The sequence below is a fragment of the Mus pahari genome, chromosome 10 (genome assembly GCF_900095145.1).
Source record: "Mus pahari chromosome 10, PAHARI_EIJ_v1.1, whole genome shotgun sequence".
NCBI classification, from domain to species: Eukaryota; Metazoa; Chordata; class Mammalia; order Rodentia; family Muridae; genus Mus; species Mus pahari.
Window position 1 is genome coordinate 59,052,623 of NC_034599.1, and position 16,561 is coordinate 59,069,183.

Consider the following 16,561-nt stretch of genomic DNA (forward strand, 5'->3'; position numbering starts at 1 on the left):
CTTCCTTCCTTCCTTCCTTCCTTCCTTCCTTCCTTCCTTCCTTCCTTCCTTCCTTCCTTCCTTCCTTCCTGTCATCCAGTGAAATCCTCCTGTGACAAGCACTGAGTACAAATATAAACAGGCCACAATCCCTGAGCTGGAGAACAGTCAAGAAAGAGGGAGAGACAAAAACATACACACATTTCAAAGAAAAACAAATTTTTAAAAAAGCAGTAATAGTCTAGGGCTGGAGAGATGGTTCAGGAGTTAAGAATACTGGCTGCTCTTTCCAGAAGAGAAGGGTTTAATTCCCACATTCAGCTCACATATCTCTGACTCCAATTCCAGGGCTTCTGACACTCTCACACAGACATACATGCAGGCAAAACACTAATGAACATAAACTAAAAATAAATCATATATATAAATAACCAGTAATAGAGAAACACTGTGCAAACCAAGTGTGGTGGTACTCAGTAATTCTAGCACACGAGAAGGCTGAGGCTGGAGAATCACTATCAGTTCAAGACCAGCATTAGCTACATAGAGAGTTCTAGGCAAGCTTAAACAGTGAGACTCTGTTTCTATCCTTCTATTTTCCCTCAAAGAAAGAAAGAACAGTATAGGGGTTGGGGAGGCAGGAAGGTAGTCAGGATTAATAATTATTTAAAAGATACAGAAAGGAACAAGAGTGAGGTTTGGGGATTATACCATTATGATCATTTGAAAGATAAAACATAAGAAGAAAAAAACAGCATTATAAAAGAGTAGCATTTAAAATTTTTTATTGAATTAGTTTAAAAACATCATCATGGCAGGATAGATGGTTCGGCCTGATAAGTAGAGTTCCATGATGGAGAGGGAGAACTGACTCCCGGTGAGCTGTCCTCTGACCTCCAATGTGTGTCACAGTTTACAAGCACCCAACTTCACACATGGATAAATAAATAAATGTAATAAAAATTAATATTCACTGGGCGTGGTGGCACACGCCTTTAATCCCAGTACACGGGGAGGCAGAGGCAGGCGAATTTCTGAGTTCGAGGACAGCCTGGTCTACAGAGTGAGTTCCAGGACAGCCAGAGCTCCACAGAGAAACCCTGTCTCGAAAAACAAACAAACAAAAACAAACAAACGAAATTAATATTCATCTTGGGCCATTAAGATGGCTCAGTGGATAAAGTGCTTGTGCCAGACATGGAAGGCTGACAATCTGAGTCTGACCCCAGAATACACAAGATGGAAGGAGAACAGACTGTAAGGTTGTCCTCTGACAGCCACACACATGCCACAGCATGTACTTGCCTACATAGCATACATACACATACATAAATATTAATACTAAACGTGTTTTTTAGACTTTTTTTTTTTAAAGATTTATTTATTTATTATATGTAAGTACACTGTAGCTGTCTTTAGACACCCCAGAAGAGGGTCATATCTCGTTGCGGATGGTTGTGAGCCACCATGTGTTGCTGGGATTTGAACTCAGGACCTTCGGAAGAGCAGTCGGGTGCTCTTACCCGCTGAGCCATCTCACCAGCCCTGTTTTTTAGACTTTTAAAGATTTATTTAAGTGGGAGCACAGACAGGCATGTCCCATAGCCTGTCAGGTGACAATTTTTTTTGAGACAGGGTTTCTCTGTATAGCCCTGGTTGTCCTGGAACTCACTTTGTAGACCAGGAAGGGACAACTTCTAAGGTCAGTTTTCTGCATCTGCCTTGTTTTGAGGACAGGCTGTCACTATTTCTGCTGGACTCTGATAAGTATTGGGGTTCCAGTGGCTTTTCCTGTCTGTCTTCCATTTAGACACAGGTGGAATCACACATACAAACCATTATCTGAGTCCTAAAGATCAAAGAACTCGGGTCATTGAGATCTGTGCAATGAGTGATGTTCTTAGCAGCTAGGCCATCTTCTAACTCCACACTTTTCTACACATCCACCCACCCACCTACTTTTTTTGTTTATTTAGTGTATATGTGAGAATGTCCATGTGCAGGGTGTGTGTATGCTATGGTAGTCTTGCCAGGGTGTACATGTAGAGGTCAAAGGACAACAGTGGAAGAAAGCCAGTTCTCTTTTAACCATGTAAGTAAGCCCTAGGAGTTGAACTCAGGTCATAAGGCTTTTACCAAGTAACTAGGTTGCCTACCCCGTTTTGATTTTTTTTCTCCATTTTTTTTTTTTTAGACAGGGTTTCTCTCTGTAGNCCAGGCTGNCCTCGAACTCAGAAATCCGCCTGCCTCTGCCTCCCAAGTGCTGGGATTAAAGGCGTGCACCACCACGCCTGGCCCTTTTTTCTCCATTTTTGAGACAGTGTCTCAATCAGTACTTCTGTTTGTCCTAGAACTTTACTATGTGGACTAGTCTGGTCCTGGAACTCACTAGAGGTACCCACCTGTGTCCTAGATTATAGGCATGTACTACCACACCCAGGCAAAAGCAATTTATCTATAACACGTTCATTTAAATTGGCAAATAAAAAGGCCATTAATAGCTGGACTCAGCACTGCACTTACTTTGGAAGTGGAAATAGGACAACAAAATTTAAAGCTAATCTAGGTGATATAGTAAGATCCCATCTTGCCAGGCAATGGTGGCGCACGCCGTTAATCCCAGCATTTGGGAGGCAGAGGCAGGTGGATTTCTGAGTTAGAGGCCAGCCTGTTCTACAAAGTGAGTTCCAGGACAGCCAGGGCTACACAGAGAAACCCTGTCTTGAAGGAAAAAAAAAAAAAAAAAAGTAAGACCCTCATCTCAAAAATCAACTGACCACTGATAGTACAAACTTTTGGTATGACAGAAGCTTTAAGCAGACAAGAGGAAAGAAACGTCAGGGAGAACAGCACTGGCATGTCAGAGTGCATGACTACAATAATTCTGTCAAACCCACAGCCACACCCTTGCTCCTATTGTACCTGTCTAGTCTTATCACTGTCTCTCATCTCACTGCCATCATTCTCTGTCATTTCTTCCTATTATTTCTCCTGTGAATTTTTTTTTTAAATATTTATTTATTATTATATATGAGTACACTATAGCTGTCTTCAGACACACCAGAAGAGGGTGTCAGATTTCCTTACAGATGGTTGTGAGCCACCATGTGGTTGCTGGGATTTGAACTCAGGACATCCGGAAGAATAATCAGTGCTCTTAATTGTTGAGCCATCTCTCCAGCCCCTCTTCCATGATTTTGGGACAGAATAAAGACTAAGAGGCTCAAAGTCTTAAGTGATACAAATTCTGGAAGAAGTAGAAAAGGCCATGAGCAGAGAGTGGGAGAAGGACACCAGGCTAAGCTATACGGGTCATGAAATCCTATGGGAACTGGGCCAAACTGGCCATAAGGTACAATGTAATTATTATGTTGCTTACCTTTGATACAAATTCTTGACAGCAGCTGGTCTGACTGGCAACTGAAAAATGTGTTGCTCATCAAGAGGATTTTGTTTGTAATATTTGATGCAGGATCTAAAAAGTTAAAACAATCTTTTTTGGGAATAAGCTGTCAGAAAAGATAAAGGCTTTCTAGTCTAGAGAAAGATTTTACCACAAACCAGGATATGGACAGAAGGAATGAATTTAGAGCCATAATAGTAACAAACACTAGCTCCCCACCCTACCTTCCCTCTACTGCAAACAAAACTTAAAGATGTTTTCTTTCTAGCCAAGGAAATCTCATTCACTTCAAAAAATTTATGTAGACTAATTTCTTATATAAAAATATATTGAGCTGGGAATGTAACTAAGGGGTGGCTCACACCAGTAAGCCTGGGCTACAAATGAGACAATGCCTCAGAACAAAAAGAAAATACTTACTGTGTTAAAGAGAAGAGAAGCTCATGTTGAGGTTTAATGAAAAGCATGCAGATGACTAATATTTCAAGAATATGATGGAGTTTCTGAACACGGTAAACCTGTTCCTGTGTCGATACTGATGGAGAAATGAAGTATTCCTGGAAGACAGAAATATAAAGATAGGAAGGAACCAAAGACTAAGCAGAACCCCTGGGAAGAAGCCATCATTCCCTCTACATCTAGCCTTAAACCAAGTTCTTTGCTAAGAATGCTGGACACAAATGACAGTCTCCTATAAAAGCTGATCCCAGACAGCTTCATTAGCGAGGACAAGTGGGTAGCCAACACTACTTACTACTGAGGATGGCAGGGCTAATCTGCAAAATCACCTTTCATCTCTCCTTACCTCGTGAACCGAAGTCTGAGAAACTAAGTGCCTGACAATACCCCCCCTTGAACGTATTACTGGTAAATTGGCATGGATTTTGGACAAGACATTTGGCAAGCTAAGCCAGTATCATAAAGTGTTGAAGTTTCCAGTCTTATTTCTAAGACCCAATCTAATAATCCAGTGGGAATGATAAGCAGATTTTGATAACAGCCAAGAGTCTAGCCTCCTGAATATACACTTTGTATAATTCTTTCCCCTTGAGTGAGCCTAGATCTTACAAACATGATGTGGTTTTATTGCCATAACTAGGCCACTAATAGACTATGCATTAATCAATAATAGATAATATTAATACATAATATATAAACATATAATATATTGTGTTACACATATTATAGTATATTTTGACGTGTTTATATCTAACAGACAAGTTATATATGAGCATATATACTAATAGACTATGCACTGTTTAATATGGAAAATATATAATATGCATTATACAATATTAATACTATATAGCATATGTTATATACTGATATATATACATATATATATATATAATACTCTTTATATTATATCATTATATATATTATTGATTAATGCATAGTCTGTTACCTAGTTAAGGCAATACAACCACATCATATTTGCAAGTTTTAGGCTCATACATAACATATATAATAGGTAATTATCATTTGTTCCTTATAAAATCCTGCCCAGTATCAGGTGTAGTGGTGATGCTTTAATCACCAGCATGTGGGAGACAGAGGCAGGTGAAATCTCTGAGTTTGAGACAAGCCTGGTCTACAAAGTGAAATAATTCCAGGAAAGCCAGGGCTACATAGTGAGACTCTGCCTTAAAAAACAAAACAACAGTGCCAGCCAGTGGTGGTGCACGCCTTTAATCCCAGCACTTAGGAGGCAGGGGCAGGCAGATTTCTGAGTTCCAGGCAAGCCTGGTCTACAGAGTGAGTTCCAGGACAGCCGGGGCTACACAGAAAAACCCTGTCTCAAAAAACAAAAAATCAAAACAACAAAAACCCTCCCAGGCCTTCTTTAAGAAGACCAAGAAGGAAAGGAAATGCTCTTTCACTCACTGTCACCCTGAAATAAACTGTCATGCTGTGGGGAGGGTCCATGATAAATGCCAAGAGCATCCAATAGTAGAGATTGGTTGGTCCTGAGCCAATACATTAAAGAATGCCATAACTTCTTTAGCAATAATCCTTCAAATGAGTCAAGAGGATAAATACACCCTTATAGATTCCCTGACAACTAGGTCAGAGTTTTGGTAGAACAGTGGCATCAACACAATAACACTACACATCAGTTGCGTAAATACAAAGAGAAAGGGGAACAGCTGGAACAGACACCTTTCAGACGTTGAGGAATAGCAGTAACTGGCATCAATTGGCTCACTGTGCTTCCTAGGACCTATAACAGAGACTGGCACATTACAGATACTTAGCAACTGTGTGTTGTTATGACTGCGTGAAAGAAACTCACCAAATGATTCAAAGATGCAAGTTCCTGACCTATTAAGAAAAACATGTAAATCAGCTTTAGGAATTTTCCAAAATGTTTGTAGTTCATATATTAAATAGCTGATCAAGTTAAATAGTTCATCAATTACATTATAAATTCATACTAATACTTATCTAAAACTGATCATAGCTTGCCTCTGATAAAGAAAGTATCAAGTGTTAAGTATTGAAAAAGCTGGCTGGCCGGGTGTGGTGGCGCATGCCTTTAATCCGCACCAGCACTCGGGAGGCAGAAGCAGGCGAATTTCTGAGGTCGAGGCCAGCCTGGTCTACAAAGTGGATAGCCAGGGCTATACAGAGAAACCCTGTCTCGAAAAACCAAAATAAAAAAAAAAATAAAAAAAAAAATAAAGGAAAAAAGCTGGGCAGTGGTGGCACACACCTTTAATCCCAGCACATGGGAGGCAGAGGCAGGTAGATTTCTGAGTTTGAGGCCAGCCTGGTCTACAGAGTGAGTTCCAGGACAGCCAGGACTGCACAGAGAAACCCTGCCTCAAAAACAAAGAAACAAACAAAAAATACTGAAAAAAAAAATCTTTTAACTGGTGACAGCAGGTTGGTTCAGAAAGTAAAGGCACCTGCCAGCAAACCGGACAGCCCGAGCTGGAGCCTGGGATGCACACAGTAAAACTGGCTCCAGAAAGGTGCTCTCCACATCCACACATATTCCCGGGTGCCCAACCACAGCACATTTTAAAACAAACAACAAACGAAACTCATACCTAAAAGCCAAAAAACCAAAACACTACAGCTCTATTTAACCTATTGTATTTATCAAGTGGGCAATTGGCCCAGAAAAGGAAAATGCTTGTATCATAGGCAATCAGAGGTTAAAGCCAGACAGACAAGGAAGGACTAGGAAGGTAAAAGAACTCACTGACAAAAAAGCTGATATAATCTTTCTTCAGTTTGTCCAAACCAATTTCCAAAAGCATCTGCAGTGGGGTAGTTCCAGAGAGAGGGACACTGTCCATAGCTCCATGGTAAGACTGATGAATGAGCTTACTTAGTAAACTATTACTCCCACTGTGCAACTAGAAATAGAAAAAAAAAGTTTATAAATTCTTTTTTTTTTTTTAGTTTTTCAAGACAGGGTTTCTCTGTATAGCTCTGGCTGTCCTGGAACTCACTTTGTAGACCAGGCTGGCCTCGAACTCAGAAATCCGCCTGCCTCTGCCTCCCAAGTGCTGGGATTAAAGGCGTGCGCCACCACACCCGGCTAATATATGGGTTTTTTGTTTTGTTTTATTTTGGTTTTTCGAGACAGGATTTCTTTGTATAGCCCTGGCTGTCCTGGAACTCACTTTGTAGACCAGGCTGGCCTCGAACTCAGAAATCCACCTGCCTTCGCCTCCCAAGCACTGGGATTACAGGTGTGTGCCACCACCGCCCGGCATAAATTCTTAAATTTAAGTATAAATAAATATAATAGGCAAACTAAGACTATGAGTTCAAAATTAGAATCATACATCTTCAGTCTCCTGACACTATAAATTCTTTCAATAAAAGTTCTCAAGTAAACCCAAGTTCTTAAAATGCCACTCCTGGCTAGAAATGTGGCTTTGCCTAGCATGCCCAAAGTTCTGGGTTCACCCCCAGCTCTGGATGAGCAGGGAGTTGGTGGTATGTGTGTGTAGTTCCAGCACTCAGGAGGCAGAGGCAGGTGTTTTAGAAGTTTAAGGTCAGTTTCCCTCAGCCAAGTAGTCAATTGGATACCCTATTTAAAAAAACAAAAACAAAAACAAGAAGAGCTGGAGAGATGGCTCAGTGATTAAGAGCACTGACTGTTCTTCCAAAGGTCCTGAGTTCAGTTCCCAGCAACCACATGGTAGCTCACAACCATCTGTAATGAGATCTGACACCCACTTCTGGAGTGTCTGAAGACAGCTACAGTGTACTCACATATAATAAATAAAAATAAATAAATAAATAAAAAAAATAATAATAATACTAGGGGGCTGGTGAGATGGCTCAGAGGTTAAGAGTGCCGACTGCTCTTCCAAAGGTCCTGAGTTCAAATCCCAGCAACCACATGGTGGCTCACAACCATCTGTAATGGAATCTGATGCTCTCTTCTGGAGTCTCTGAAGACAGCTCCAGTGTACTTACATATAATAAATAAATATTTTTTAAAAAAAATAATAATAATAAAAGAAGAACAAGAAAAGCTATTCCCATTCCACTTGTGTTTTGAAAATCTAAAGCAGTCAAGGCAGGCCTAAAGTGGTAAGCTTGACTTTCCCAGAGTGAATCAGAGCTGGTCCTGCAAGGCCATAAAACTAAGCCTTCTCCTGGGTGACTGCAGCACCACTGAGCATCTTTAGTAAACTTCTGTCTTCACTCACAATGAAGTAGACTGAAGGAACATAAACTCCGCTCCTCAGGGTCTATGTATATGACAAAGTTACTTTTCAGCTGTGACACCCAACCTAACTTAGATTATTTATAAATTACAAAGGGCTATCAACTCACACGTAACTTTGGCACCAGTTAGTAGACTGATTTTAAAATCTGTAAAATGGCACCTTGCTGCTACTTTCCTAATAGTCTTCAGCTTTCCTTAGTCTTCTGCATTTGCTCTTTTTTTAAAACTAGGTTCTCATGGTTTACCCTCACTGTACCCAGCAGGTTCATGCTCACCAATACCCCACAAACACAGAATCCCAAACACTCACAACTGCTACTGTCCGCATCACGAGTTCTTGTGTTTGTTCTGTATCTTCTTCACAACACTGATTATTGTTTATGGTGCTGGGATCAAATTCAGGGCCTTATATAACTACAAAAATTCTAACTTTTATCATGAATTGGTGGCTAAGTTATTTTAAATGGTTCCTATTAAGCTCTTTCTAACCTTTTATTTTGCTTTTTTGTTCAATGCAAAAGCAACATAATCATACTTTGGAAAATTCATATAATGAAGGAAATTTCATCAAGTGCTAAGAGCACAGTTATTTGTAAAGCTTCTCTTATGAAGAGTTTAGCCCAGATGGTCCAAAATGGTTTGTTTTCAAAATTTACCTTTTATAAAGTTACATGTATTCTATATCCTAGTATACACAATGTTATGAGGCTACATTATTGTTACTTAGTCATCTCATAACAAGGAAAATATACATCATTACTACTTCTGGCTCCTATGAGGAAAATTACTGGGCTGGAGAGGTGTCTCAGTGGTTACAAGCACAGACTGATCTTGCAGAGGATCTGGGTTCAATTCTCAGCACCCACATGGCAGCTCATTACTGTCTGTAACTCTAAGATCTGACACCCTCACACAGAGATAATGCAGGCCAAACATCAATGCACATAAGATAAAAATAAATATTATTAAAAAAGAATAAAACCCTAAGAATTATGATGGACAAAACTCTTACTTTTTGGGGTTTTTGTTTGTTTCTGAGGCACAATCTCACAACACAGCCCAGGTTAATCTCCAACTTGTGATCATTCTGCTTCTTACCAAATGGTAGGATTACAGGCATGTCCTACCATGCCTGGTCTTGACACATGCTTTTGTGCATGAGTGCTGGGGAGATCCTAACACAAATATTATAGGTTTAGAAGTCATATTACATTTTGAGAATCTCAAGTCATCATCAAAATTGCTTTGTAAAAGACCATTCTAGTTTTGAAGTCTTAGCAGTGGCTTACGAAAACATTCATTTTCAGAACAGTTAACAGTATCAACAGCTTATATATATCAAGCCAGACACTAAGTCCTGTGTATGCATTAGATACATAACATAACATTAGATTCCTACATAACACTATGACTCAGGAAGAGTCCAGTCCCCATATTGTTGATGAGGGTAGTGAGGTACAGAGAAGTAAAAGGCCCCATGTTCACACAGCTAGAAGGTAGCAGAGCTGGAGGTCAACACAGACTGTCTGACCCAGTGTTTTATCAAACACTCTCTTTTTGTTTGTTTGGTTTGGTTTCTGTATGTCACTGAGAAAAACATTCTACTCACACCCTTCAACCTACCCATGGCTGTATATCACCACGCTGCAGACTCTGCAGGATCAGTGTGAAACACTTCACCAAGTCTTGATAGGAAACCACACCTTAAAAACCAAGTCACACAGAAATCATTTCCACATGTCTACTGATTCAAGTGTCAATTTTAATGACACACACAAGAAACAAACAACCCCCCACTCCTACGCACTTTAGCAGTGAGAGGGGGGATTTAAAATGGGAGGGAAAAAAGACAGAAAGATGTAAGCTCAGATTGCCAAATTACATTTGGTAGGTAGCTCGATCCATCCACCCATCTATCCATCTATCCATCCATCCACCCATTCATGTATCTATCTACCTACCTAAAATTGTTATATGAGTTATATATTAATATTAGGTATGTTTTGACTCCTGTAAATACAGTTATATCTCATGCAGACAGCTAAGTTTTATATTTTAAAAGGCATGAAAAGGGGCTGGAAAGATGACTCAGCAGTAAGAGCGCTGGCTACTCTTCCGAGGACCAAGGTCAATCCCCAGAACCCATATGCTGTTCCCACCCATCTAGTTCCATAGGATTAACTGCCTTCTCGTCTACGCAAGCGGGCTGACTTCACATGGTGTACAGACATACACACAGGCAAGATGCACATCAAGTTAAAAAACCTTAAATACACAAAAAAAGCCCACTTTAATTATGATGGATACGTACTGCTGCTCATTCTGCACCAAAGCTGTTCAGCAAAATCTAGATCCCCCCGCACCGTGACAAGCATAGACCTGAGAGCTGCAGCCGCGTCATGGTTCACTGCCTGAAAAAGAAGCAAACTTCAGAGAACACTCCGTTTATTTACTTCTAAAGTGAAGTAGTTTAAAGCTTTAAACACTATTCTGAGAGCTATAAAGATATGAACATATACAAAGAATTATAGAAATGTTACTTTCTTCAGAATTTCATTTACTAATAAGGAGAAATACTTGAGTAAAAAAATATAGTCTTTTTTTTTTTTTTTTTTAAGACAGGGTTTCTCTGTGTAGCCTTGGCTGTCGCGGAACTCAGTCTGTAGACCAGGCTGGCCTTGACTCAGAAAACTCTGCCTCCCAAGTGCTGGGATTAAAAGCGTGCACCAACACTGACTGGCTACAAAAACTAGAGTCTTGAATGTGTTTTAAATCTGTAATGACTAACCCGACAAGGTGGCAGTTACATACCCATAAAGCCCAGCACTCAGGAGGCTGAGGCAGTAGATTACATTTGAAGCTAGCCTGAGCACAACTCTGTCTCAAAACCAAACCAAACCCCACGCAATAACAACAAAACCACACCACTTAAATGTAAGCTCTCAATTTTCTTCCTGAGAATATTTATTAACAGGCCTTTGACCCAATTTCCTTATCACCAGGTGGAAACTGTGTCAATTTCACAGTGGCACACGATGGCTCGGTAGCAGCATCTCATGCTGTTTTCGTACACCACGGTAGTACTTTCTAGGGTGTATTATTAACATAACTGTATCTACTCTCTGCAGCTGAACAAGGAAGACAAACACAGGAGGGAAGAAGACCTGAGATGCTACAACATGGAAGGGAGTTCAAAAGCAGGGCAAGATTCTAACTGATAGTAATTGCTTATCCCTCCCTCCTCTCTCCTTTCCTTCCTTTGGTTTTACCAGACAGGGCTTCTTTGTGTAGCTTTGGCTGTCGCAAAACTAACTCTGTAAATCTAGCTGGCTGTGAGCACACAGAGATCCACCTGCCTCTGCCTCCCAAGTGCTGGGATTAAAAGCATTCTCTACCACGCCTGGCTTGCTTACCTCTTTTTGTTTATCTTTTTTTGTAGAATCATCAAATTCATCCAGTTTATTTAAGTCTAAAAAGCAGAAAAAGCTTATTAAGTTGAGTTTAATTTTCTGCTTCCTGTATTATTTCCATCCTAATCCTGTTGTCAACTTGCAAACGGGAACAGGAGGCATATACTGGGATTTTAGCAAACTACCAGTATGACAGCCATTCTTCATGCAGGAGCTAGACACAAAGACAGGCATGTGCAAGATGCTCAGATACCATCTTTATCACTCTTCAACAGCTCAGATCCTGTCTTATCACTCTTCTACAGTCTCAAAAACACTTTTTTATTTGTGCTACATAAACTTCCACGTCAACATTCTCTTCTTTATAGTCCTGAATCCTGATCAAACCTAGGGATTTAAATATGGTTGGCAAATCCTTGGCTGGCCTGGCCTAGCTTTGTAGAGCAGGCTGGCCTCAAACTCAGATCTACCTGCCTCTGCTTCCCTGAGTGCAGGAATTAAAGTCATGCACCACTGCACCCAGCACTCATGTATTTTTTTTTAACTTTGTGACAAGGTTTCTCTAAATTGCGCAGCTTGACTGACAGTGAAATCACTCTACAGCTCAAGCTAACAGTTCTTCTGCCTTGGCCTCTCAAATAGTTCTACAAATAGATTACAGGTCTGTGCTTCCAGGCTTAGCCCAAACTTAATCTTACAATTTTTACAATATAACATCTATCTTTTAAAAAAAAAAAAAAAAAAAAAAGATTTATTTATTTATTATATGCAAGTATACTGTAGCTGTCTTCAGACACTCCAGAAGAGGGCGTCAGATCTTATTACAGATGGTTGTGAGCCACCATGTGGTTGCCGGCATTTGAACTCAGGACCTTTGGAAGAGCAGTCAGTGCTCTTAACCACTGAGCCATCTCTCCAGCCCCCATAACATCTATCTTTGACATTTTAGAACGAAAGTTCTCTCCAACCATATTAGATCACAACTTTAATGTATTCTAACTCAAAGCTATATAAAGCCAAGAGACAAGTGATATTTAAATATAGCAAGCATATGCACTCAGTTAAAAACAAGCAACAGACAAGAATGAATTATGAAAACAAACACCATTCAGAAATTCCTGAACAAATTCAAGAGCAGATTTTGTTTCCAGAGGTTCAAGCCATTCAGTTACACCAGTCCTGATGCCATCAGCTAAAACCTGTAAAACAGTCAGAAAACATGTTAGCTGAAATCATAGCCTAATTAATAGGGATATATTTAATAGCATCAAGTAAGGTAGCAGTTCTTTAGAACAATTTTCTTTGTGATTTATTTATTTTACTTCATATATTCAATGTTTTGTGCACCACGTATAGTACCTAGTGCTTTCAGAACTCAAAAGAGGTTACTGGATCTCCTGGCAATGGAGCTACAGATGGTTATGAGGTACCATGTGGGTACTAGGAATCAAACCCAGGTCCCCTGGAAGAGCAACAAGTGCTCTTAACCACTGAGTTCTCTTTCCAGCCCTCTGGTAAGAGGTCTTGAATGTTGACTACTCACTAGGCATTGTCATAGGATTTTGTACGTAGTGTGTTATTTAATCCCAATAAATAAATAAATAATAATAAATAATAATAATAATAATAAATATCTCTGAGACAGATACTACTACTGTCTTCACTTTATTAAGGCTAGGAAAGCTTCAGTAACTAGCTAAAGTTACTAACAAACAGTAGCAGGATACATATCCACCAGGCTGGCTCTATGAATGGTATTCTCAACTATAATGCTATGCACACAGGAACTACATGTGATCCTGGGAGGAGGATACAATACAGCTGAGGCAACAATGAAATCACAAATGTGAAACTGAATGCAAGATTATCCAAACACAATACAATTACACACATAGGCACACACAAAAAATTTAAGCACAGTGAAGGAAAGGCAGTCAAGACAGGCTACACTAGCTACAGGTCTGATAACGGGAGGGTTCTGTCTGCTGCAACTCAGCATTGAGGAAAAGGGGAAGGATCATGAGGAATGACTCCAACCAGAATGAACAAACAGCAGCAATCAGAAGGAACAGAGCAAAAGACTGAGAAACTTCCCAAGTTTCTTTTGCTTCGCATGAGAAATGATATCCACTATTGCCACTGTAACAAAATGACAGGAGCAAGTAGTTAGCATTTCCTTTATTTCCAAGGAAAGGAAAAATGTTTCTCAACAGAAGAGACCATTTCATACTTACAGAGGGGTCTATGAAAAAGGTGAAGATAATCTTTATGTATCAGAATGACTGAGATATTTAACTTGGTGGAGGTCAGAGATGCTAAACATATTGCTATGTGTAGGATGGTCCAAATCACGAGGAATGGGGCAGTGTGAAATGGCCAGTGACTCTATTGAAAAACAATGCATGTTCTTGACAGTGTGTCAAACAAAGGTGAAAGGGTTGTGACTATATAGTAAGGGCCAGGGAAACGACCCAGAGGGTAAATGTGCTTGCTGCCAAGCCTGATAACCCAAGTTCTATCTTCACGATACACATCTAGGAGAGAACCGACTGTCACAAGCTGGCTTCTGACTTTCAGCACAAGTACATGCTGTGTATAAACAAACATAATTAAAAATAAATACACGGGCTGGTGATATGGCTCAGTGGGTAAGAGCACCCGATTGCTCTTCCGAAGGTCCGGAGTTCAAATCCCAGCAACCACATGGTGGCTCACAACCATCCGTAACAAGATCTGATGCCCTCTTCTGGAGTGTCTGAAGACAACTACAGTGTACTTATATATAATAAATAAATAAATCTTTAAAAATAAATAAATAAATAAATACACAAAATAAGTAAAATATAATTTAAAAAGGCATAAAGGGGGCAGACAAAAGGACAAAAAGAAGAGTAGAAGAGTATAAAGATAGCAGGTATGTGTAAGAAAATTGCATGCATTTTAAAATACAACAATGGAATTTGTGTGTGATGTGTTAGAATCACAGGTCCTGTCTCAACAGCACACTAGGTCAAGGAAGTTCCATGTGGAAGAGGTTTTATTGGGAGAGTGAGAGAGACAAGGCAGCAGCAGAGAGGGAGGAGGGGGAGAGTGAGGGAGGGGTGTTCTCCTTATTTATATGGAAAATGATGCAACACAGGTAAAGGTGGGAGGTGAGCCAAGTGGATGCTGGGAATATGGTGTCTGTTGCCTTGGCAACTGGTCTGCAGGTTGAAGGTCCTGCTGTCACCTATGTGGTGTCATAGGTTTGTGAGGTCCTAATGCCAACAGTATGTGTGTAGGAGAGAGTATGGTTTAAATATAGTTGCCATATGACCTAATAATTTCATAATTCTCATAAATGCAGAAAACATAGGGTCACAGAAAAATTTGCACCGATGTTCAGCAATATCATTTCTTTTTTTATTTTTATTTTTTTTAGCAATATCATTTCTAATAGCCAAAAAGTACCAAAAAAAAAAAAAAAAAAAAAAAAAAAAAAAAAAAAAAAAAAAAAAAAAAAAAAAAGGGCTGGAGAGATGGCTCAGTGGTTAGGAGCATTAACCGCTCTTCCAGAGTTCCTGAGTTCAATTCCCAGCAACCACATGGTACCTCACAACCATCTGTTATGGGATCTAATGCCCTCTTCTGATGTGTCTGAAGATAGCTACACTAAAATAAATAAATAAATCTTAAAAAAAGGAAGACCATTCATCAGCTGATGAAAAGATGAACAAAATGCAGTATATCCATAAATCAGATGCTACTTAGCAATCAGAAGCTGTGAAACACTATAAACACATTAGTGGGTGCCAGAGACTAGCAAGGTTGTGAAGTACGCACTAAAGAGTACTATGAAAAAAAAAAAAAAAAAGAGTACTATGGACACAAGGCTGCGGTTAGGAGTAATCAAACTATTAAAACACTAATCGTGGTGACGCTTTGTACAATTCAGTCAGTAAAGTAGAAAGGCAGAGTGTAGCTATTATCATTTTGAAGACAGCTGCCATATAAATAGCTGTGCAAATTGTCAAGACTATAGTGAAATGTAACATTTAGAACAAATTTTAAAGAAAATCAAAGTTATGTTGAGAAACAATTTTCATGACAATATGTAATTCAATGAAAGAAATTCCAGAAGGATACTCACAAGGAGAAATTTCAGTTCTCTGTGAAGATGACTCAAACAACCTCTGGGCTCTCCTGATTGTACTCTGATATTCTAAAAAGTATCAAAGACCATTTCATTAGTTTTCATTGGCAACCCATGTTCTCGGTCCAAGAGTCACTGTGACTTATATTTCAATTGTATGTCTTATAAAGCACCAGTAAATTAAGTCCATACCACAATCAGGGCCATCTTTTTTTCTTTTTTTGGTGGTTTTTCGAGACAGGGTTTCTCTGTATAGCCCTGGCTGTCCTGGAACCCACTCTGTAGACCAGGCTGGCCTTGAACTCAGAAATCCACCTGCCTCTGCCTCTGCCTCCCAAATGCTGGGATTAAAGGCCTGCGCCACCATGCCCAGCAATCAAGGCCATTTTATCCCAAGGTCTTACAGATCTGGCTCTCCTGATACACAATCTGAATAAGGCCACCGCCCTTTCCCATATCATAAAGACAGAACAACTGTCTCCCTCACGTGGTCTCCTGCCTTTCCTCAGAGAATTTCCAAGAGGACAGGTGGAAAAAATTTAAATAAACAGCTTAAAACTCAGTGATACTCTGTATTATGACACGCAGAAAACAAAGTCCCAATAAATCAGTGTGTTAGTCTACTAACTAAACCAACACACAAGTAGTCTACCTAGAAGCTATAGCTTTACAACCTTAAGCAAGTAAGTAAATTCATACTACGGGAGAAGAAAACCATAAATATAAATACCCATAATTCTACCCTCCAGGAGAACTGCTGTTAACATGACGAAGGCTTCTGGATATACACTTCTTTTTGACATTCATAGTTGTACGTATTGTTCTGTATACTTCTCTTTTTAACTTTTGTTTAAAAAGTTTTCCCTGCTTTTTTTTCTGCTCTCCTAGAGGTCCTGCATTCAATTCCCAGCAACCACATGGTGGCTCACAACCATCCGTAA

General features: G+C 39.7%; 1 protein-coding gene across 2 annotated transcripts in view; it reads right to left on the reverse strand.

Annotated features, from left to right (window-relative positions):
* Positions 1-16,561, reverse strand: part of Zwilch (zwilch kinetochore protein) — a 37,170-nt gene that overhangs the window by 6,483 nt on the left and 14,126 nt on the right. For both annotated transcript variants that reach the window (XM_021207034.1, XM_029543324.1), the window contains exons 8-16: positions 15,618-15,689; positions 12,594-12,687; positions 11,492-11,547; positions 10,390-10,489; positions 9,702-9,781; positions 6,591-6,747; positions 5,676-5,704; positions 3,803-3,939; positions 3,359-3,454 (exon numbers count right to left, since the gene is read on the reverse strand). In XM_021207034.1, the coding sequence (XP_021062693.1) occupies positions 3,359-3,454; positions 3,803-3,939; positions 5,676-5,704; positions 6,591-6,747; positions 9,702-9,781; positions 10,390-10,489; positions 11,492-11,547; positions 12,594-12,687; positions 15,618-15,689 (821 nt within the window). The remainder of the gene's footprint in view (positions 1-3,358; positions 3,455-3,802; positions 3,940-5,675; positions 5,705-6,590; positions 6,748-9,701; positions 9,782-10,389; positions 10,490-11,491; positions 11,548-12,593; positions 12,688-15,617; positions 15,690-16,561) is intronic.